Source organism: Sorex fumeus, unplaced genomic scaffold (assembly GCF_029834395.1).
Source record: "Sorex fumeus unplaced genomic scaffold, SorFum_2.1 ptg000024l, whole genome shotgun sequence".
Taxonomy (NCBI): domain Eukaryota; kingdom Metazoa; phylum Chordata; class Mammalia; order Eulipotyphla; family Soricidae; genus Sorex; species Sorex fumeus.
The window spans coordinates 17,412,956-17,435,707 of NW_026606081.1; the positions used below are offsets into that span (position 1 = coordinate 17,412,956).

The following is a 22,752-nucleotide window of genomic DNA, read 5'->3' on the forward strand; positions in this document are numbered from 1 at the left end:
CCACAGGGGATGGAGTCTGGACAGGGGATGGAGTCTGGAACACCGAGCACAGTGGGTGGGGGGTGGGAGGGGTCTGTGCCCATATTGACCACTGGGGCTAGAATGTCTTTATGGAGCTTGAAAGCAAGAGGGCTCAGGGTTCCCTCTGGAACAGCTCCTGCGTTGTTTGCATTTCAATCCGGCTTGCTAGTCAAACATTTCCCCAGACTTTCAAACTGCTTTTTACAATACAATGGGCCAACAGACTTGCAAAATTAGTTTTAGTTTAGTAACAATCAGGGGACAGGTAGAAGAGAGAGAGAGGGATTCAAATTAAAAGGGTTACATCCCTGAAAAAGAATTTGTTAAACTACAACAATTTTACAGGAACACAGGTGACATCTTGGCGTCAGGAGAACAGGAGCTGAAATATCCCTGAATTTTTAGAACAAAAAGGTTGAAGTTCAAGTTATACTTGCTAAGAAATCAAGTATTGAAAAAGGTATGCTTTCTTGATAATTAAAAAAAAAGAGAGACTTGATAAAAAACATGATGGTACACAATGCCAGCAGCTCACGCGTGGTTCCCAATCCTATTGCCACACTAGTGTTGAGGTATATGGCAAGTAGGAGCGTCACTCAAACCTGTATGAACCCTTAGCTCACATTATGATATATTTGTAGCAGGCCAAGTAGCACCATCATGATGTGAATTCTGCTTCAAATCCATATATATATATGTATATATTTAAATTCTTTTTACAGTACTAAAATACTAAAGCGTTGCGTTAAAAAAGTTTGTTTACAATTTAATTTATTTACTATACATCTCTTTCACTTCTTTATACAAATCAATGATTTAAAACCACCATAGCAAACCAGCTGCCTGTTTTCCTAGTCTTGAACGCACCCTGTTTGTTCATCTGCAGGCACCAGTCTGCTCCGTGCCCCTGGGCTGGGCACTTCAGATAGGACGACAGCCGAGGTCGGGGCTGCGGGGACCCAGTTTCCCACGCGGCCAGGTGTGACCGGCTGTCCGCAGACTCTGCATGTGAGCAATGAACATGTCCTACGGTATTGTATAAAACTGTTTTACAGTATAACATGTGAGATGAGCACCAAAAAACATGTTTGGTGAGCGAATGACTCCCTTCGACCCAGCAAGCCCCCATGCCGGACTTGCCACGCGAAAAAAACGGTCACATTGCTCATCCGTGATGCATGGCTAAAAGCAAAAATCCTTTAAAAGCTTTCCTTGTTTCCTTAAAACAAAACAAAACAAAAAACTGACTGCATTCTAAAAGGAAAGTAAACTTTCTTTTTTAAACGTCTCAGTACCTTAGCGTTGTTCAAGTTGTCCAAGCTTAGGTAGACAAAGTGCTTGTAGACACCATGTGAAATCTCTGTCCGAGGCGTGCACGCATGCAGCACTCGGCGTGTGCAGGAACAGGCAATGACGCACACTGCAGGACCTTCAATGATGCACACTGCAGGACCTGCAATGACGCACACTGCAGCACCTGGCGACGACGCACACTGCAGGGACAGGTGATGACGCACACTGCAGCACGTGGCGATGATGCAACTGCAGGGACAGGCAATGAAAGCTCACTGCAGCACCTGGCAACGACGCTCACTGCAGGAACGGGCAATGAAGCACACTGCAGGACCTGCAATGACGTACACTGCTGGAGGGGCAACGACGCACACTGCAGGGACGGGCAATGACGCACACTGCAGCACCTGGTGATGACGCACACTGCATCACCTGGCAATGACGAACACTGCAGGACCCAGCGATGACGTACACTGCAGGGACAGGTAATGACGCACACTTGGTTGGAAGGGGGCCTGGGGCGTGCCCCCTCGACCACACGAACAGCATCGGGACGGGGGAAAGGCATTGAACTGGACTGTCAAGACACCGTGATTTCTTAGCACCATTCGGGAGGACCCCCGGCTCAGATGTAGCTGCTGTAGGGCCCGGTGACGCGCGTGAAGGCGTAGGGCGCCGTGGTGACGGTGGAGTCGGTGGTGGCGGCCAGCGTGCGCGCGGCCAGAGCCTGCACGAAGCGGAGGTAGGCGGGCGGCGCGGGGTCGTGGCCGTCGGGGGGCTCCCGGCGCGCCCTCCGGCCGTGTGCGCGGCCCGGCTCGGTGCCCGCCGCCTCATCCTCCTTCTCGCGCGCCTTCTCGGCCATCTTCGCCTCCCACAGCGCCAGCCCGTGCTTGGGCTCGTTCATGCTCTTGTGCTGGTAGAAGACCAGCGAGATGCGCGTGGGCCGCTGGCGGTTGGGCTCGCGCAGCGGCGTGGTGGCGTGCAGCTCGCGCTTGGCGCACTCGATGAGGATGGAGCCGTGTGCGGGCGCCACGGCCACGCCGCCGATGTCGCCATCCAGAAAGCATTGCTCGCTGTCGGACCACACGTCCGCGTCGTCGGCCTTGGCGTCCGGCGCGGGCGGCGCGCGCGGGGGCGGCGGGGGCGCGTCGGCGGGCGCGGGGAAGGGGGGTGCAGGGCAGCCCAGGAAGCCGCGGGCGCCCGCCAGGCGCGCCTGATACAGCGTGTGGAAGGGCGGCAGGTGCAGCTTGGGCAGCGCGTCCTGGCCGGGGTAGCCGTAGAGCTCGGTGGGCGGCGCGGGCGGCGAGTAGGCACCGGCGTAGGGCCCGCAGGCGTCCCCCGGGAGGCCCCCGTTGCACGGGAAGGCGGGGTACTGGGGGCCGGGCTGCAAGAGCCCGGGGTAGGGGCTCAGCGGGCCGGAAGTGTTCAAGTAGGAGCCCGCCGTGGGGCTGGCGCCGGGGTAGAGGTGGCCGGGGTCCGAGGCGGGCGGTGCGCCCGGGTAGGGGCCGGCCGGGGGCGGCCGTCGCAGGTACATGTTGGAGTAGGAGGTGACCTCAGGCTGCGCGGGGTGCGCGGGGTGCGGCACGCCGGGTCCTGGGAGCCGCAGCAGTTCTGTGGCCGGGACGAGAGAGCGGGACAAACGGGCTGGTTATTAGGCGGCGGTGACGGCACCACCAGGACGGGCACAGAAAAGGCAACTGGACGCCGCCCCTGTCGAGGGAAGAAGAGGAAGCCCGAGCCTGGCGCTGACCGCATCTCCGCCCAGGGCCGCTGCCCCGTGCCCACGCCCCGCACTCAGCACCCTGTGGTCTTCACCCCCCTCCTCTCATAGTCCCTTTGTTTTGCATCATGATGATTCTTGGTGCTGTGTGCACCAGCATGGCTGGGCAACATCGCCACCCCTTTGCCAACCCCATTAGCTGCACTTTCCAGAGAGGAAACTAACGTTTGTGTTTAGAGAGGGAGGCCACCTGGTTTCTTGTGAAGGCGGTGCCATTTCCTGACCTTCATTTTAGCAAAGACCCAGTGGGTGTCGGAAGGGTGGGTCTCTGAATGGGTCCCTAAAGACCAGGCACCCCCAGAGTGCTCAGACGGGGCTCCAGAGGGAGTCAGGACCAAGTGATGCGACCTTCAGAAGCCAGGCTACTGGTAGAGGAAACTGACAAATAGTCTTTTTATTTCCTTTTCTCATGGTCAGACAAATGACATCTCCAATGCCAAGGAGGATATTATTCTAAAAATTTAGGTATTTGGGGCTGGAGCGATAGCACAGGGGGTAGAGTGTTTGCCTTGCACGTGGCTGACCTGGGTTCGATTCCCAGCATCCCATATGGTCCCCTGAGCACTGCCAGGAGTAATTCCTGAGTGCAGAGCCAGGAGTAACCCCTGTGCATTGCTGGGTGTGACTCAAAAACCAAAAGAAAAAAAAAGAAGAAGAAAAAGAAAAATATTAAGTATTCATTATAGACCTAAAGGAAGGACAGGGGCCGGAGCCGTCGCTAGTAAAATAGGGCATTTGCCTTGCAAGTGGCTGACCGGGTTCGATCCCTGGCATCCCATAAAGTTACCAGAGTAGTGCCTCCAGGAGTTATTCCTGAGTGAGGATCCAGGAATAACCCCTGAGACCAGTGTGACCCCCCCATCCCCCCAAAAAAACACAAAGGGAGGGGGCTCTGGTGGGTAGGAATCTGCCCTGAATGTAATGTCCACATGGTACCTTGAGCCAGCCAGGATTGAGTGCAGCCACTGCCCGAAGGGGGCTCTGGGGAAGGCAGAGCTGGGGCTCCAAGGCGGGGCACGGCCCTTACATGTGGGAGGCACTGAGTTCTAACCCCAGCATGGTCGGCCCAACCCCCTACCCCCAAGGCAAAGGGTTCTGGAAGGAAATGCCAGCTTAGTTTCACTAGGGCTCAGCTGGCTGGCCAGGTGTGGCCAGCTGGGTGACCCTTTATACGACACACATGCCCCCAGCCCTGAGAACACCATCTTCTCCCCTCTCCTCCCCTCTCCTCCTCTCTCCTGCCCAGGTGGAGGGTCTAGAAGCAGCACACCCTCGGCCATGCTGCCCACCCAGTCTGCTCCCAGACCTGCATCTGTCTGGACTGGAGCACCTTGCCTTGAATCGCCCATCGTGAGTCTTCTCTTGGTGACAGCTTAAGGCCCAAGCGTGCCCCTCGAGTTGCTGTTCCCTCAAGGCCATCCCAGGGCAGCGGGCACAGGGCGGACCCCTCCTGCCAGGCCTAGGGCGGGATTCTACATCCGAGACCCTCCCCCTGCTCACCTGCCAGCTGCTTCGCCTGGGCGGCACTATCGCTCGGCTTGGCCCGGGCAGCGGCCGCCTTGTCCTTGTCACTGGCTCTTGAGCTGTTCTCCAGGGCCGACAGCTTCTCGGCCGCAGCTCTCCTGGCCTCCAGCTTCCTCTGGCGGCACGTCTTCACGGGCTCGGCCAGCCGCCGGACCTTGCGCCGGAAGGAGCTCAGCACCTCGATGGCCCCGCTGCGCTGCTTCTCCTCCTGGGCCGTGGCACTCCCGAACTCATCCACATCTGAGATCTTGTACAGAGGCAGCACGTGCAGCTGCTCGTCACCCGGCTTGCCCCCGACGCCCCGGTTGTCCTCTCTGGTCAGTGTGCACACCTGGGGGGAGAGGGCGCCCGCAGCCTGAGTGTGCGTGCAGAGGGGATGGGTCTGGCTGGTGGATGGGGGGGGGGGGGGGCGGCAGAGGACCCACCTCTCCTCGCTCCCCCCACAGGATGCCCACGCAGGGAACAGGGCACAGGAAAGCCTCCACTTCCTCCCGACCTGCTCGGGTTCTGGAAAAGTTCATCTGCCTCATCTCAAACTTTCCTACATGAAGAACTGTGACGCCTTCTGTACACGCAGCCCAGCAGCAGCCCATCACCAAGTGTCTGGCATTTCCAGAGCACAGTGAAATCCAGCTATGTCAAACAGCATGGTGGTCTGGCCCAGGCTGTGTCTACCTTCCTTTGCCCTCCTTCTCTGGTCTGTTTCGCTTCTCATCTCTTTTCTGAGGTTAACAGACGGGCGCCAAGAGGGAAGGAAAAGCTACATCTGCCGCTTCCATCACTGAAGGTCCTTTCTGTTCTTGTAGCCACAACCCTGTTGATCTAGGTGACTGGCTGGCTAGTGCCAACACACCCGAGTGCTCGACACAAAAGGGGCATGGGACATGGTCACTCCTCCCATAGCAGGTGGACAGCAAGGGGCGGGAAGGCTGTCCCGCAAGGCCAGCGCATCAACCCCGCATCTCTAAGCACCACATGGTGGCACTTTCCAGCACACGGAACCCAGCTGGCGCCTCCAGATCTTTTCTCCTCGGGATGCCCAGTGTGTGTGTCCTTCAGTGTGTGTGTCCTTCTGCTGGACTTGCCCTGTCCCCGCTCTGGGTGCAGCTGCCCACCTAGGACCTGCCTCTCCCCAGGCTTCGGGACTTTGTCTCGGTGAGTTGGAAGTGAACGGGGCTCCTTCATTCCCCGAGCCTTCCTGGACTTTCGAGGAGAGATTTTGCTTCTGCTCTGTGAGGGGGTGAGTGCCGTGGCTCGTCTCTGCTTGTGACTTATCAGGGTCTACCAGTTGTCTAGACTGACTCGAGTGCTGAGAATGCCCCAGATCATCCAGGCTCTGCCACTCACCAGCGTGCTGCCATTTTGCATGTTGTGTAGGTCTCTGTGGGCATGGGCACAAAAGTCCAGGCATGCAGTGACCCCCGAGAACGGACGGCCTTCCTTCAGACCCAGCCGGCACTCCAGGGCTCGGTTCTCATGCTCAATCTGAAACAACAAAGTGTGTGAGAGAGTAAGAACACAGACAGAAGGGTCCAGGGAGCCTCAGAGAACCTGGTTCCTGAGGACCGGCCCACGACACCAGCACACGTCTACCACCTGGCCACATGGTCACATTCCTTCACAGGACTTAACTCCCCTCTGTGCTCAGGGACAACTCATCTGCTTCCAGTGCTGCAGATTTGTCTGTACCTTCAACAGTGTTCTGTGACTTTCATATGTGGTGTGAGGTTAACAGGCAATGTTCAGGGGCCAGAGAAACTGAAAAGTAGATAAAGCACTTGTCTTGCGCACAGCTGAGCACAGTGCCCAGGGGGACCCAATCTCATAAAGAGGCAACATCCATTCGCCTGTAGGGTTGTCCAAATGTTCAGATGCTGCTGGATAGAAACCTCACTCCTACAGACCTTCCCGATCCTATGCCAGGCTCTCTTCAGAAGAGCAACTCAGAGGGGGGCAGGTTGAGTCTTCCTCCCCACCCCAAGTAGAACCCAACCACTGCCATGCTCAAGGCCACTCTCCAAAAGCTTGGATGAGCCTCACCAATAAGGGAACCTGCAGAAAAACCCAGGTATGCGGGACCCGTGACTGAGATCTCCAACCTCACTTGGAACAGGACTGGGCCTCCTCCCCCTAGGCTCCTTAGTTTTCCAGTAGCTTGGTAGTCACACCCACAAACTGCCCCCTGGTGCCACATAATCTCATTAACAGCCAAGATCCAGAGTCTATAAACCAAAGCTCCCAGAAGAGAGTGACACAGAACACCCTGGAGTGCACAACCTCTTCTACTCCAGCCCACTGATGTACCAAAAGTAGCACACATTTGTTTGGGTTTAACATGCTTCTATTCTCTCATAAAAGGGCTTAAAGAGTTCCAGGATGAAATACAACAATCTTAACACACTTTCCTCTTATGGTGGTGGTACACGGTGGTAGGATTGGTGTTTGAATATTATCTGCGATGAACTATTGTGAACAACTTTATAAAATAAAATGTATGCATTCAAAACAACCTCACAACTGCCTTTTAGTCCTGTGCTGGACCATACATGCTGGCTCTGTCCTAGGGCTGTTTGGTTTGAGCCAATACCAAACTCTATTGACCGCTACTAAATGTAGATTTTCAGTAAATCTTGTATCAGCCAGTATGGGTCTTCAAATTCTACTTCATTTAGAAAAATTCATATTCTTTGCACTTCCGGCTACATTTAAAATCACCTTACAATTTTCTTTAAAACACCACTTGGGGTGGGGGGGGTGCAAAGCACATGCCACTGTTCACAAGGGTCAGGAGAACCCTGCACTACGGAGGACTAACCAGGGGTCTCCCTGCAAAGCATGTACTCCATCCCTATGTGCAGCCAGCTACACTTATTTAAAGAATACATCTTAGGGGCTGGAGCAATAGCACAGCGGGAAGGGCATTTGCCTTGCACGTGCCAACCTGATTCCCAGCAATCCATATGGTCCCCCAAGCACTGCCAGGAGGAATTCCTGAGTGCAGAGCCAGGAGTAACCCCTGTGCCTCGCTGGGTGTGACCAAAATGCAACACACACACACACCCCAAACCCATCCTAAAGTCATTTGTTCTCTGATTAATTTTTCTCTTTCATTATGTGCTTTTGTTTGGAGGCCACAACCAGCCATATCCAGTGCCTGCTTTTTCTTGCCAACTGCACTAACACTTCTAGTCAGGTTGAAAAACTAAGTGGTAAGAGTATCTGTGCCTACTCCTGATCTTGGGGCTAAGGTGTTCCAGGCTTTCATTGCTCTCGCCTGGTTCCTTCGGGAAGAAGTAGCACCTCTTTGCTCTGAGCCTTGCTATGCAGCTAACGTCGGGCGCTCAGTGCAGCAGAAGTGTCTCTGGGTCAGGCCTGACTGCCGCGCCCCACACGTTGCAATGCCATGCCTTTAATCCAATCCGTTCAACACATTCTTAATTTCTCCTTAGAAATTAAGATTACTTATCAATTTGTTGCTCAATTTCTAGTACATACTTTAGTTTCTCTAATAAGAAATAACTTGTGGATTTTAAATAAATAGAATCAATCTTGGCAAATCCTTTAGATGGAAATACTGTTGATTCTGTTGAATGCTATAGATGCACTAGGGCTAAGTAGTAGAAAAGTGTTATATCCTGTGGAAACTGAGATCTGGGACTGGGGTGATAGTGCAGCGGGTCGGGTGTTTGCCTTGCATGCGGCTGACCAGAGTTCAATCCCTGGCATCCCATGTGGTCCCACGAGCACTGCCAAGAGTCACCCCTGAGTGTTGCTGGGTATGGCCCTAAAACCAAACCAAACCAAACTAAAACCTGACCAACAGTGAGTTTTCAATGCCCTTATCTTTATGCCTATTTGCTTTTCATTTTGTACCATATTGGTGGCGCTTGGGGGCTCATTCCTGGAAGTGCTGGGGGGAACCAAATGTGATGCTGGGAATGGAACTGGGCCAGCTGTGTGCAAGAGCCCCCCATCCCCCACCCAGGCCTAAGCCCTGTGGATTTCTAATCCAACGTGGAACCCTCAGTAGCTGCAGAGTTGGGGGCTGCTGTCCCTCTCTGTAGTGACTGATAGGACGTGATCTCGTGTGCCCGATCTAGTGAGGCTTGTGAGGGACAGCCTCCACCTTCCCTGACTTCTGCCCCCTCTCCCTAGCCACACAGGACTTGCCCATGTTGTCCCAGGGCCTTGGAGCCACTTCCGGCCTCACCTCGGACTCCCTGGTGTGTGTCCATGAGATGCTTTCCAGCTCCGGAAGGCCCTGGGCTCTCAGGCCCCCAGCTTAGCTGCCCCTGCTATGGAACTGAGCCAACTGCATGCAAGAGTGCCCCCCGCTCCACCCTCCCCAGCCCAAGGCACACACTCTGTGGCCTCTGTCAGGCCATGTGGGGACAGCAGCTCTACTAATGCCCATGGCTGCATGTCCTTGTCACAGCTCACATCTAAGCTGGTCTGTGGCTGCTACCCCCACCCCCCATTTGGGGTCACATTTTCTTTGTGTGCTTCGTCATGCTGAACAGGATGCTAGACATTATAAATATTTTTGATACGTTCGTAGCTAGAATTAGGTCACACCCGGTGACCTTTGCTTGCTGCTTCCCCCTCTAGGTGAGGCTTGTCTGGGCCTGTCCCAAGAGGAAGGAGGCAGTAAGAGCCTCCCTTCCGAGGGTCCCAGCAGCCCCCAATCTTGCTGCTCAGTTACTCTTCCTGTCATTCAGTGAGGACAGGCGGGTAAGACAGAGCAACCTCTAGCTAATCCCTCCACACTTTCCCAGGAGTTAAGGACAGAAACCCACCCCCAGAAAAACAAGAACTAGAAAATCAAGGGGGAAAACAAGAAACCCACCGAGCTCAATGAGCAAAACCAAGACCAACCAAGACCACCCAAGACGTGAACACTAGGAAACCCTCAGATGGTGTCTTTAGCGACACCATAATGAGGCTGTTCAGGAGTTCAAAGAAACGACAATACAGGCAGCGAGCAAAGAACAGGAAGGCATGAGAGTCGAAGCAAAATGACAGATATGTAAAAGACGGTCGGTGACATTAAACATGTCAATAACAGAAGCTAAGCAAATAACCAAAGAGATTCAAGATGAGGAAGAAGAAACCGTTAGGAAACAGCAGAAAGTGGGAAATCATCTGAAAAGAAATGAACAGCACTAGAGAACAGGCTGAGTTCAGAGGAACAAGAGAAGAGTCACTGGGGTACCTGAAGGCAAAAGAAACTATTGATCAGAACTGCCCGAGTTGAGGATGACGGGCACCAAGATCGGACCAGAGGGTCTCAGTGAAGAGAGACCCTATTAGGAACACTCCAAGACACCATATACACAAAGTGACATGCCTGAAACAATCTCATTAAGAAGTTTTGTAAGTTATGATGTGTAATTTTAAAACACCTAATATTATTAGACAAATTAATAGACTAAAACTTGTACTTATCAAATGTGTGTATTATAGCACACACTTAACAGGCTTTGGCAATAAGAAATAGAAATTCGTCGATTGCCTTGAGCAGGCCCCAGTAACGTCTCCTTCGTCCTTCCTGGCCCTGAGATTTTTTTTAAAAAGTGCCATATTCAAGGCTCTTTCAGAGTTAGGAGAACGAGACCCTTCATTGTTACTGGTAAAGAAATATAAAAAGCTACAAATATTTTCAAAAATCAACTTGGAAGCATGTAGAGCTCTAACACTATTGTTTGCTTATCAGGAATAATTCTACTTACCTGGTTATTATAGGCGTCAGGTGCAAGTTTCTTATAAATGGGTGCCAAGAGTGTGGACAGATTCTGTAAGTTAGACTCCAGCCTCTCCTCCTGTGTAAGACGAAGCATTGTACAGATTAAATCCTGAAGGCATTCCCTTCTCGAGATGAGAGGCTTCAGTGTGACAATTGCCACCTTGGACCCCAGTCACTCTGGGGTGCTTTAGCATAATAACTAAACCTTGAAAAACCCATGCCAAGTACAGGAACATCACCAACTCCATTGAATTCTTTTTTTTTTTTTTGCCTTTTGGGTTATGCCCGGTGATGCTCAGGGGTTACTCCTGGCTCTGCACTCAGGAATTACTCCTGGCGGTGCTCGGGGGACCATATGGGATGCTGGGAATTGAACGTGGGTCAGTGTGCAAGGCAAATGCCCTACCCGCTTTGCTATTGCTTCAGCCCCTCCATTTAATTCTTGAGTCTGCATGCAGGTACCTCACGTTTAACTGACAGAAGCCCAAGGGAGGGGGCCGGGGGGGGGGTGAAGTGTCAGACCCTCCGTTCCCACTCTGCTCTCCATCTCTACTCATCTAGGGAGAACAGCCAAGGGGAGACTAATTTCAGTTTCTTAAAGCATAAAAACAGAATTTCTAAAATACTGATACTGATAGACTGGAATCCGAGGTGCATGTAAGTCATGGAAAAGCCAGGCCTTGTCTGGGCACTGGCTGGAGTCCCACCACTAGTACTGGAAAACAATGCAGAACAAAACCCCCAAAGACTCCCGTCACTAGTACGGGACATTTCTGCAGGAGGCTGATTCTTAGGGAACGGAGAAATGCTGGGGTAACCCCAGACACAGACACGTAGGGCCATGAGACTCAGACGCTCTGATTTCACAGCGAGCTTCTCTAAAACTCTTAGGCAAGACCCCTGAGTTTGCTTGGGCTGTGGGTATCTGCATGGGCCTTGACAGCCCCTTACTCAGGGCTAGTTTTGCATGAACTTTGAATGATAAAGAAAACAGGAGCAGGAAAGCTGTCCTTCTCGAGAATCCAACTGGTGGTTACAGTGCAAGTTCTATTTTATTTACTTTTTTTTTTAAGCTTTTTGGGTCACACCCGGCAAAGCTCATGGGTCACTCCTGGCTTTGCACTCAGAAATTCCTCCTGGCGGTGCTCAGGGGACCATATGGGAATCGAACCCGGGTTGCCCATGTGCAAGGCGAATACCCTACCCGCTATGTTATCGCTCCAGCCCCTTATTTACTCTTTATAGTCAAGTTTTGCTGAGAGGAACATGTCAATAGCCATAATAGAATCATACCCTTACACTGCATTTAAAATATAAAGGCTAAAGGTATGCATAAGCACAAAAAACTGGCTCTATCTAAAAATGAAATATATTGATATCTTTAATTATTCTATTATCACACCACGAATTGGATTGATCACCTGAAAATTGAATTGCTTATCAATCTGAAAGTAGTATTTTTGAGAAATGTATATTCTAGAAGATAAAACCCAGTGGCTTCAATGAGAAATCAATTTAATTTCTTTTAAATACACTTTCCCATTAGGATCTAAATGTGTTGATAAATGAATCCAACCCAAATGCTACAGCCAAGACCATGGCTCAAACTTCACCTCATGGTACCCACGACTGGCACTAGCGAATTCTCCCAAGGTGGCAGAAAGTCTCTACTGCTGTCAAGACTCTGATGTCTGGCAGTGAGAACTTAATGGAGTTCGTTCTTTCTAGCCATTTCATCTGCGCTCATCGATCCTCCGTGAGAAATAGAGAGATTATACGTCAGGAAGTGAACAAACCTCTTTTGGGTCATCCCCAAGCAGCTTAAATTTTCTTGGGATCTTGCTTCTGGCAAACTTACATCCATTGTAGTACATGCTCCAGGAGCAGCCGAAGGAGAAGGAGGCGCCGCAGGTCCCGGGGTCCAGCCCTTGGCAGGCACACGTTCTCCTGCGAACCGAGGCCGGGCTCAGGGTCTCGCCAGCAGCAACCAGGCTAGCAGGGCCCTGGGAGCCACAAAGTGAGTCCCGACAGGCAGGCACAGCGCCATCCCCACACACGCGTCTGGGTTTGTGTCTCTTCCAGTGACCAGCCCCAAGTGCTCATCAAGAAAACTAGGCCAAGGGCAGAGTCACTCAAGGCTGCCCCGAAGCCGCCTCCCACAGCCCCCCTGGGGCCCCGGAACGCTAGTCTGGCCTATTCCCATATCCCCTCGATGTATATACACACGTGCATACAGATACATAACACACACACTGATATACATGTGCATACACACACACACACACACACACACACACACACACAAAATTTAGCAGGCCCAGTTCCTATAGGAACTAAACCATATGTAGTATATATTATGTAATTTACACTAGCACTTTTGCTCTAAATTTTGCCTTAAAGTTAAACAGTATAAAAATAGATGAAACTCCACACGCAAACATGCACAGCATTCCATGTTTGCCATTACACAGAGAAGTACACACCGGCCTCCGGGTTTAGCACCTTTGCCCGATCCGTCCAGATAGATGGCCACATACACTCCACTCATGTCTGTTCCAGCAAGTGACAGTCTGAGCACGCGCAGACTGGCTAGTCTATCACTCACAGGCATTTGGGTGTTTTCTAGTTTGGGGCCATACTTGTTTTGTGGCCTTTCAGCTTTTTTCATTCTGTTTATTTGGTTTGGGGGTCACACCTGATTCTGCTCAGCCCTAACTCCTGGCTCTGCACTCAGGCATCACTTCTGGTGGGCTCAGGAGCTCATATGTAGAACCAGGGCTGGACCCCAGCTGGCCACATGCAAGGCAGCCGCCCTCCCCATGTTGTATCTCTCTGTCCTCTTTTTACTATGTAAAGAACTTTGTTGTTTCATTTATATTTTCTAAAATTGTGTAGATCTGTGTTTGCCTTGCACTCGGCCGACCCGGCAGGCCCAGGTTCAATTCCTTCACCTCTCTCGAAGAGCCCGGCAAGCTACCGAGAGTATCTCACCCACATGAAAAAGCCTGGCAAGCTCGGCAAGCTCCCTGTGACGTATTCGATATGCCAAACACAGTAACAAGTCTCACAATGGAGACATTGCTGGGGCCCGCTCGAGCAACTCAATGAACAATGGGAGGGCAGTGCTGCAGTGCTACAGTGTAGATCTGTGATCTCCACCTTTTTAAACAACTTTTGAAATTCTGTATTTTTCAAAATTGAGTCTTTTTGGAGTCTCCGAGTCCAATGTGAGGTTGGCACTCTCCCACTGCACACTTACATCACAGCCTCTCATTTTGTCAGTTTTCTACAAGGGTGACAAGACCATTCAAGAGAGATTCACAACAGATAGATACAGAGACAAAGGGAGAGCCAGTTCCCCCAAAACACGAAGGTGGTCGCTAACATCACTTATGAACTGACAACTCTGCTCACAAACCTGAAAAGAGGCAAAGCTGTAACATTCTGTGGAGAAATCACAGGTGTGAATCTCCGTGACCTGGATGAGGCCATGACGTTTTAAATATGACACCAATTACAACAAAGAACAAGAAAACCTACAGATTCAGAGGAAATATCTGCAAATTAAATCTGCTAAAATTCTAGCATCATTATTATCAATAACATGTAGTTGAACCTTACCACGGGAAAAAAAAATGCTCATAATTTCAAAGTGACTAGTAAAGAGTTCAGTAGGCCTCTCCAAACAACTTGAGGGGTGACAGCAAGCAATATTGGGCCCGGTCCTATTAGTCTGTGGGGAAATGCAAATCAGAGACTTCATATCCACCACGATGAACAGGATCTACAAGAGGGCCAGTTTACTATGTGGAAACCACTGTCACTGTCACTGTCCTCCCGTTGTTCACTGATTTGCTTGAGCAGGCACAGTAACGTCTCCATTGTGAGACTTTGTTGTTACTGTGTTTGGCATATCGAATACATCATGGGTAGCTTGCCAGGCTTTGCCGTGTGGGTGAGATACTCTTGGTAGCTTGTCGGACAATTCGAGAGGGGCGGAGGAATTGAACTCTGGTCGGCCAGGACGGCCACATGCAAGGCAAATGCCCTACTGCTGTGCTATCGCTGCAGCCCAGAACCTCTAAATATTTAGGAGTAGCACTGTCTGTAGCACTGTCCTCCTGTTGTTCATCGATTTGTTCAAGCAAGCAGGCCCAGTGATGTCTCCATTGTGAGATTTGTTGTTACTGTGTTTGGCCTATCAAATTTGTCATGGGTAGCTTGCCAGGCTTTGCCGTGTGGGTGAGATACCGAGCTCTCCGAGAGAGGCAGAGGAATCGAACCTGGCTCAGCCGAGCCAGCTGCGTGCAAGGCAAACATTCTACCGCTGTGCTATAGGAATGAAAAAGTATGCAGCAGCTTTGGAAGCATTGTGGGGATTCATCTAAAAATTCCAACAGAGAGGCCATGACTAACCCCAGTTCAAGGTGTGTGTGTGTGTGTGTGTGCGCACAACCTGGAGGACATCAGGTTGTGGTACACTGTTGGCCTGAAGTGAAACTAGCCAAGCATCCACTATCCAGTTGGCAGCACAAGTGGTCAGAGTGTGTTGATCTGCATGAATACAAATCACTGGATTGAGAGGCCCCACCCAGTGATGCACAGGGTCTTTTCCTGGCTCAGAGTTAAGGGGTCACTCCTGGTAGGCTTAGGAGACCATCTGGGGAGCGGGGGATTGAACCCTGGTCAGCCGTGTGCAAGACAAGTGCCCTACCTGCCGTGCTATCTCTGTAGACCCTACAAATACTATTCTTTATAAATACATGCAATGAAATCTAAGTCCTTTTGAAGCTTTTACATATAATTTTCTATGAGAGTGAGCATTAAGATGCTAATTGTATCTCTCCAGTTGTAGGTATTATAGGACACCATTCCAATACAGTGAAAATGTTATACCACTCTGAATATACTAAACTATTTTCATTGTCATCTGTGAAGGTAAATTTTATGACATGTAAATTATGTCTCAGAAAACAACCTTACAAGGTGGACAGTCCTTAAAATTATTTCTGGTATGAAAGACTTTGTAGGGCTGGAGCGATAACACAGTGAGTAGGGCATTTGCCTTGCACATGACTCACCCGGGTTTGATTCCCAGCGATTGAGTATCACTGGTTGTAACCCCCCCCCCCCCCCCAAAAAGGGACTTGTTCTTTCAGCTAAAAAGATTGGCTCAGGGTAGGGGGGCTGGAGAAATAGCACAGTGGGTAGGGCATTTGCCTTGCATGCGGTCAACCTGGGTTTGATTCCCAGCATCCCATATGGTCCCCTGAGCACCGCTGGGGTAATTACTGAGTGCAGAGCCAGGAGTAACCCCTGTGCATCGCCAGGTGTGACCCAAAAAGCAAAAAAAATAAAATAAAATTTTGTCTCAGGGACTGGAGCAATAGCACAGTGGGTAGGGCATTTTCCCAGCATCCCATATGGTCCCGCAAGCACCACCAGGAGTAATACCTGAGTGTATGAGCCAGGAGTAACCCCTGAGCATCACTGATGTCACCCCCGCCAAAAAAAATTATTTTGGTTCAAGGTTAGGGGATAAATAACCAGACCAACTAAAACATTTTCATCTTGGTTTTAAAGATTAGCAATGAGTCTCACCAGCTGGCAACAACTGTGGCCAACCAAACTCAAAGTGCAAACTATTTCTTTTTTCACTTTTGATTCAGAAGAAAAACGGGATGACGTTGGGGAATTGGGCGTGCTCTCAAGGGCCCCATGAGTCCTGAGACAAACCAGGGGGTCCAGAGCCGTGTTGGACATGCACCCTGCATGGAGGGCGGGGGGGTGTCGAGGACAGGCAGTGGGAACCTTGACGTGCTCAAAGCACACGCTCCCCTGGAGAGAGCTGGCGAGGAATGTGTCCTCAATGGCAGAGGCACTTCCTAGAAAAACTGCCCTGCTCCCCCCGCTCTTCACTGTGCCAAAGACAGACTGCTCACACTTAGTCATCATGGAAATCTTGAGGGGAAAAAAACCCGTTGGCTGGGCTGAGAGGAAATGTGAAGCTACTGCACTCACTCTCACACTCACGGTGGGTGGCTGAGACATGTGGGCAGAGGGAGCACACACACAGCTCTGCTCAACGGCCGACTTGGCAGTCCCAGCTTGCCATTAGCCTCCGTTCTTGACAAAAGCACTACTTCCGGCTGTTTGCCAGGCACTAATAAAGTTTGTGCAGTACGGGGGGAAAGAAAAACAGCCAATGCTGAATGAAGGTCCCTAGCCACTGAATACTTCAGCAATCTATTTTCTATCTGGTTTGGTGTTCAGAAATTATCCACAACTTCCCAAAGCTTAATCAGGATCTAGGCAATAATTCGTCATTTTGAAATTCCAGACAAAACAATACTGACTGGCATTTAAAATGTCCTACCAACGGAAGCAAACCTTTCTGTATTAGGCCACTGGTGAGAATTTCCGATTCTGCACTACCACTGCTCATGGCATTCAAATGCAAGAACAGGCACCTGAGGACAGTCCTTAACACGGAATCTCTCTCCGTCTGTCTCTGTCTCTGTCTCTCTCTCTCTCCCTCCCTCACATCCCATTTAAGGCAATGACAGTCGTTCAAGTAAAGTTATTTTTGGGAAATGCCAATATAGAATCTCTTCACCTTGGGTTGTTGTGTTTTCGGTTTGGTTCTGGTTTTTGGGCCACGCCCAGCGAGGCTCAGGGGTTGCTCATGACTCTGTGCTCTACTATCTCTCCCAGCGGTGTCTGGGGACCTTATGGGATGCCAGGGCAGAACCCAGTCAGCCACGCGTGAGGCAGGCACCAAGCACCTACCCCTGTCTACCTCTGCAGTCCCTGCTCCTGATTTTTCAGGCCCAAGATGAGTTAATATCGTTTATAAAGCTTTTCATAATTGTGGCACCCCACTTTTCTTGCAAAAAAAGACACAGAATCTGCATTGGTTATGTAGAAGAGATTATAAAGCAGGTAAAATTTGCATGGAACTTTAAAATGCATAAAACACTGTCACAGTAAACAAGGCAGCGTGACTAAACTCAACTCAAGTGCCGTCCACAAGGCCAAGCTCAAGTGCTCAAATTTCACTTTCTCATTACCGATGCTTATGGTGGTGGTGTGGGGGGCAGGCGGGGGCTCTGGGGACTGTGTACCATGCTGCAGATGCAGTCGCGCTGGCTACTTACAAGCGCCCTACCTACCGTGCCTGTATCTCATCCTACCATACCAGTATCTATTCCTACGGTACCAGTATCTCATTCATCCTATTGTACCTGTAGTATCTCATTCATCCTATTGTACCTGTAGGATGAATGAGATACTGCTACAGTAGGATTACTATACCTGTACCTGTTCCTACTGTACCTTACCTCTTTCTTCTGTACCTGCTCCCGCTGTACCTGTCCCTGTACCTGCTGTACCTGTTCCTGTACTTGCTGTACCTGTACCTATTCCTACTGTACCTGTTCCTGTTCCTGCTGTACCTCTGTGGCCCCATATTCATCTTCAAGCCGACTTCCTTGTTCTTTGGTGGGAAACAGCAGAATTGCGAAGAGCAGCAGAGCACAGGAAGCCTGAGCAGGCGATTTCCACCTCCTAATGTGCCACTGATAGAGGACTAATGGCAGTGTGACACTCGAGGCCCCGACTGCCAGGGAAGCCAAGTCACACTTCACACAGAAAAAGCAATTTTCCTGCATAGACACTGACAGTGGGTTTGTCTTTCCCTTGGCTGGGAGAACTGATGCAAACAGAATGAAGAAACCATGCACAGGAAGGCAGGTCAGCAAGAGGATTAAAGGAACCCAGGGGTTGGGGCTGAGGGCACGCGCTGGGCCCAGAACCACAGGGCCAGTCCCCAGCATCAAACCCCAAAAAACAAACAGCGGAGGACGCCCATAGCTCAGTGGGGGGGAGGGAGGCTGAGAGAGGGGACAAGACAAAGGTCGAGTTAGACCCTTTCTTAGTAGCAAGAGTGAGTACACTGAGAATCGAGGCAAAACTGAGAAGAACCAGCGCAGTTCCTGGGAGCCCTAATGTGTGAACATGGGCGAGGAGATCGCACAGCCTATGTGCTACATGGCAGCCTCAGAGCACCTGGCAAGCTGCCTCTCCTGCCAACGCCAAGCTTCACTGCCCAGGAACCCCCCGGGACCCCCGGCTTGCCCTGTGGGTCTGGCCACTTGGCCACATCAAGGTCCCTGACCCAAGGATCCCCAAGTCTCTCAGCAGAGTGGCTTGGTGACAGCCGTGGCTGAGGCAGTGAGGTCCCTCTGCGGGTACCCTCCCTCCCTCCCTCCCTCCCTCCCCACCCCCACCCCAAGGCACTTACTCCTCGTTGAGTGCACAGCGGCGGTTGGTGTGAGCACCGTGCTGGGCCAGCGACTCGGTGAGCTCCGTGTACAGGCGGTCAGCCAGCGCCCGCGGGATGCCTTCCCACACCAGGATGAGCACGACGATCACTGCCGCGTCGCACGAGTGGCCGGCTCGCTCCCGCACCAGGCACAGCAGCTGCTCCTCGCTGGAGCTTCTGCGGATCACCTGCGCGGGGTAAGAGGTCAGCCCGGCCCACATGGCTGCTGCCCGGGGGTGCCCACACCTGCCTCTAGCCTGGGCGGGGACTGGGGGGGTCCCTAGGGCCAGTGGCTACTGAATTGGAAGGAGACTCACGTCACGTGCTGGCCTCTTTTCCCTCCACTTCCCCCTCGACTGAGAGTCGGGGGTTTACAGTACCTGACAGGGTCCTTGTGCCCACCACCCTAACTGCCAGCTTTACACAAAGGGCTCTGGGAGAGGAAATTCTTTATACTTTTTTTTTCTTTTTGGGTCACACCTGGCAATGCACAGGAGTTACCCCTGGCTCATGTACTCAGGAATTACACCTGGCAGTGGTCAGGGGACCCTCTGGGATGCTGGGTATCGAACCCAGGTCGGTCTTGTGCAAGGCAAATGCCCTTCCCGCTGTGCTATCGCTCTAGCCCCAATTCTTTGTACTTTCTACACAATAAAAATTTCACCTGCACCTAAACCATCACCATCACCACCACCAAAATAACTCATTTGCTTCTTCCTAAGGCACAGCAAGCCCATGCATCCCTCTCTTGGGCCCAGGGAAGCAGAAAGGTGGTTGTCTGGCTAGACTGGGATGCCTCGGGCCCAAGGCTGCAGCCTGCAAGTCACACTCACCCATTTAGCCACTGGACACCCCTGCGAGCTTTTGCCTTCTTTACCAGTATAGACGACTTTTTCGATCCTAATAGCTTTACCCTTCTGGCCAAACCTTAAAGAAATCCACAGAAACACACACATACAATTAGCAAGCAAATCCAACAATTAAAATACTGAACTTAAATTTAAGCTAAACTTATCCTATGACCACATCCAGGGAAATGGATGCTTTTCTTTTTAAAAGCAGGTATAAGCCAAGCAAACTGCACTGATCTTTAAACCTTATTTCTTTAATATTAAAATATACTAGAAATTGGAATGAACTACTTTGGATTGTATGTTGGGTAAAAATAGAGGGAAAGCTAAGTTTATACGTAATTTTGTAAAGTACGAAACATTTCTAAGTTTTGTAAAATTCAGGTCTCTAGGAGACATAGGAGTTGATATTTGGCCTTAACTAAATGAGTTTTTGAAACTGAGGGAACATCACTGAATTTAGTTTAAAACTATCAAAGCATCTTTTACATTGTGCTGGCAAAGCACTAGAATCAGGCAACTTTGAAAACACAGTATATTTCTAAAAATAGATTCTACTTTTCCTTAAAACCAAGGCACCAACTACGAAGAAAGAGGCACTGAGGGAGATTCGCCCTTTCTGCGGGCCGAGGCGGAGAGGGTCACCTGGATATGGGCACGCTGCCCGCCCCTCAGGACACCAGCCCAGCCAGCCACCACCAGAACACTGAGCTCCCCCAGAGGGCACTGCTGCCTTGCTCGTGTCCTTGGCCCAGCCCACCGGGCAGGCCCAGGTAGGGAAGCACAGACGGAACGGACAGTGAGAACTGGCCACACCTCCAAATGGGCCTCAGGGGCCAGCTGCCTTGGCGGGGCCGCCCCTGACCATGCCAGGGCCCTCGCTCGCTGCAGTGCTCTTCACTCGGGGGCAGCCTGCCTGGCTCCTGCTCCTGCCGGGGTTGGCGTCTGCTGCTCAGCGGGCAGTCTGTGCCAGCCCGAGACCATTAGTCCTGTCAGATACTGTGATTCTGGTGAACTGCACCGTGCGGAGTGTTGGCAAGCCTGAAGCACTAAGCCCGCTAATCATTCCTCAGTTTACAAACGTTTCTGCTTTGTCGGGGAGAACTGGAGAGAGTTGGACATATACAAAAGGATCAACGTAAGCTGCCCTGCGCCTTTGCGTTAATTACCTTTCTTCCATGATTTCTCTAATAGCTGCCACATTAGGACCTGCTCCTAGATGGGTATAAAAAGGACCTTCATCTTTTTCAATAATTTGCTCTGTTGAGATAATAGAAGATTATTATTTTAGACCTCAATTATACTAAATAGAAAGGCTACATCCACAAAGCTCATCCCCCAACTCACAGGAAGGGCCCTCGGTCTGACTCAAGCATTTTTTTTTTTTAATGAGTAAAAGGACGAACTGGCTCATCTGTTGAATTGTGCCCGAAAACTACAAGACCCTGAAGGAAAAAGTGAGCAAAAGGGAATGCCCTGCCAGAGACGGGGTGGGGTGGGGGGATGATGGGGTGTGGGGGTGGGAGGGCTACTAGGAACACTGGTGGTGAATGGGCACTGGTGGAGGGATGGGTACTCGATCATTGTATAAACTGAAACCCAAGCACGGAAGTTTGTAAGTCTACAACTGTACCTCATGGTGTTTCACTAATAAAAAATAAATAAAAAATAAAATGTGCCCGAGATGGACATGTGCATGCTGGCTGGGTAGAATTGTGTTACATTTCAGATAATAATGGATTTTAAACACGGAAGTAGAACTAAAACAGGGAGTTAGATTATGCGATAGCAATTAAAATGCAATGTATTTCAACTGAAAACCAATCTTGAAGCTGGCTTGCCGCCTGCCTGCCTGCAAGGGAGCAGGGACCAGGTCTCCTGGGGAGTGAAAGTCGCCCCAGGGGCCTGGTTTGTTTATTGACGAGACTTTCCATTTCTCCTGTGGTTAATTGCCCAGGTTAGACTAGAAGCACTGGTCTTGAAACAACTTCTTTGAGAAAAACCTCAGAGACTGGGCAGGTGAAACTCAAAGGTGGCAGAGAGGGAAAGGTTCAGGATGAGAAGAGGAGGGGCGCAGAGGGAGGGGTGGGGTCAGGAAGGGGCGGGCATCTGAAGTAACCGGTGGGCGGGCCATGAGCTGCAGGGTCCAGTATGCTTCTCCTACACCTAAGTGAAGCCAGCCCTGCTCTAGCCAGCGCCACCAGCAAACCTGGGCACTGCTGGGCCACCCCAAAGATGTGTGATCAGCAAAGAAGACATCCTCTTCCCTATCAGTGAGAGGAACGTAAGAGAGAGTAGAATCAAGATGATTCTGATTTGCCTCAACACTTCATCAATAGGAGAAAGGGCAGCTTTCCAAGTCTGTAGAATCTGTGTCGAAATCCCCCAACTCACCAATGCTGAAAATCACCCTCTCCCCCACTCTTATCAAGAAATCAACTATAAAATTTGCTATCGATTCAGTCGAATGTAAAACAATCCTGACAGCATCTACGTAAGTTTGCATCTTGTAAGTTTGCAGATGTCTTCCTGCCTATCTCTTCATGAAATGGCTTTCAGTTATTCAAAGACATCTATATTTTGAAAGCTTTGGCTATTGGGAAGAAAATGTGCATGCACAAAATTTTTTTTAATTTTCTAAAAAAAGAAAAACACTGAATGTAAGTGAAATTCTCTCCTGCACAGCTCAAGCATCTGTAATTTAAAGACAAAACAATGTAAGCTTCCATCTTTTTTTTTCCTGGCTGCAGATTTCAAGTTCCATGAGAAACATGCCATACAGGCTGTGTGTTAGGGAGAGATGCTGACACTTACCTACGCATCTGCATGACGGGAAATCATACTGCGTCTTGATGGGTGTATCCAATAAATTTTTTATAGGCGTGTCTAGCAATTTGGAAGGTGACTCTAGGAAAGTATTAAGAACAGGGCCAGCTGTTCGCTTGGTGGGTGTTCTTTCGGCTGAAGGAGCAGCGGGATGCTCGAGAGCTGGGGTGTGGCCGTCACAGTCGGGCGCGGCGCTCTGTCTGGGTAAGGCCAAGAGCGGTCCTGGTGCTTCCACTTTGATTGGCTTCTGGGACTTCAGCGCCAGTGTCTTAGGGTCAAACGGGGACTTGGCCTGAAACTGCTTGAGGCGCTGCTCCATGGTCTCCAGGATGCTCCTGGGCTGTGCGCCGTCTCCGCCCGCGGGGGCTGCCTCTGGCTGTGGGGACTTCTT

The 22,752-nt window shown here is 50.8% G+C and overlaps 1 protein-coding gene across 1 annotated transcript; it reads right to left on the reverse strand.

Annotated features, from left to right (window-relative positions):
• Positions 1 to 1,474: 1,474 nt before the first annotated feature.
• Positions 1,475 to 22,491, reverse strand: TET2 (tet methylcytosine dioxygenase 2). Its single transcript, XM_056114117.1, has 9 exons — positions 22,350 to 22,491; positions 19,518 to 19,611; positions 18,664 to 18,872; positions 12,158 to 12,308; positions 10,348 to 10,437; positions 5,966 to 6,103; positions 4,595 to 4,949; positions 1,549 to 2,925; positions 1,475 to 1,498 (listed from the first exon to the last, which is right to left on the reverse strand). Exons 1-8 carry the CDS (start codon positions 22,361 to 22,363, stop codon positions 1,940 to 1,942), a joined length of 2,037 nt encoding a protein of 678 aa, XP_055970092.1. The 5' UTR covers positions 22,364 to 22,491; the 3' UTR covers positions 1,475 to 1,498; positions 1,549 to 1,939.
• Between the last annotated feature and the right edge of the window lie 261 nt (positions 22,492 to 22,752).

Bases quoted from the DNA above. Each gene is read 5' to 3' on its own strand.
- TET2 (XM_056114117.1), bottom strand. The intron at 10,438-12,157 runs GTTTGTTCACTT...CGTCTTACACAG, and splicing joins TTGGGGATGACCCAAAAGAG to GAGGAGAGGCTGGAGTCTAA. The intron at 4,950-5,965 runs GTGAGTGGCAGA...CTCTCCCCCCAG, and splicing joins TGCAAAATGGCAGCACGCTG to GTGTGCACACTGACCAGAGA.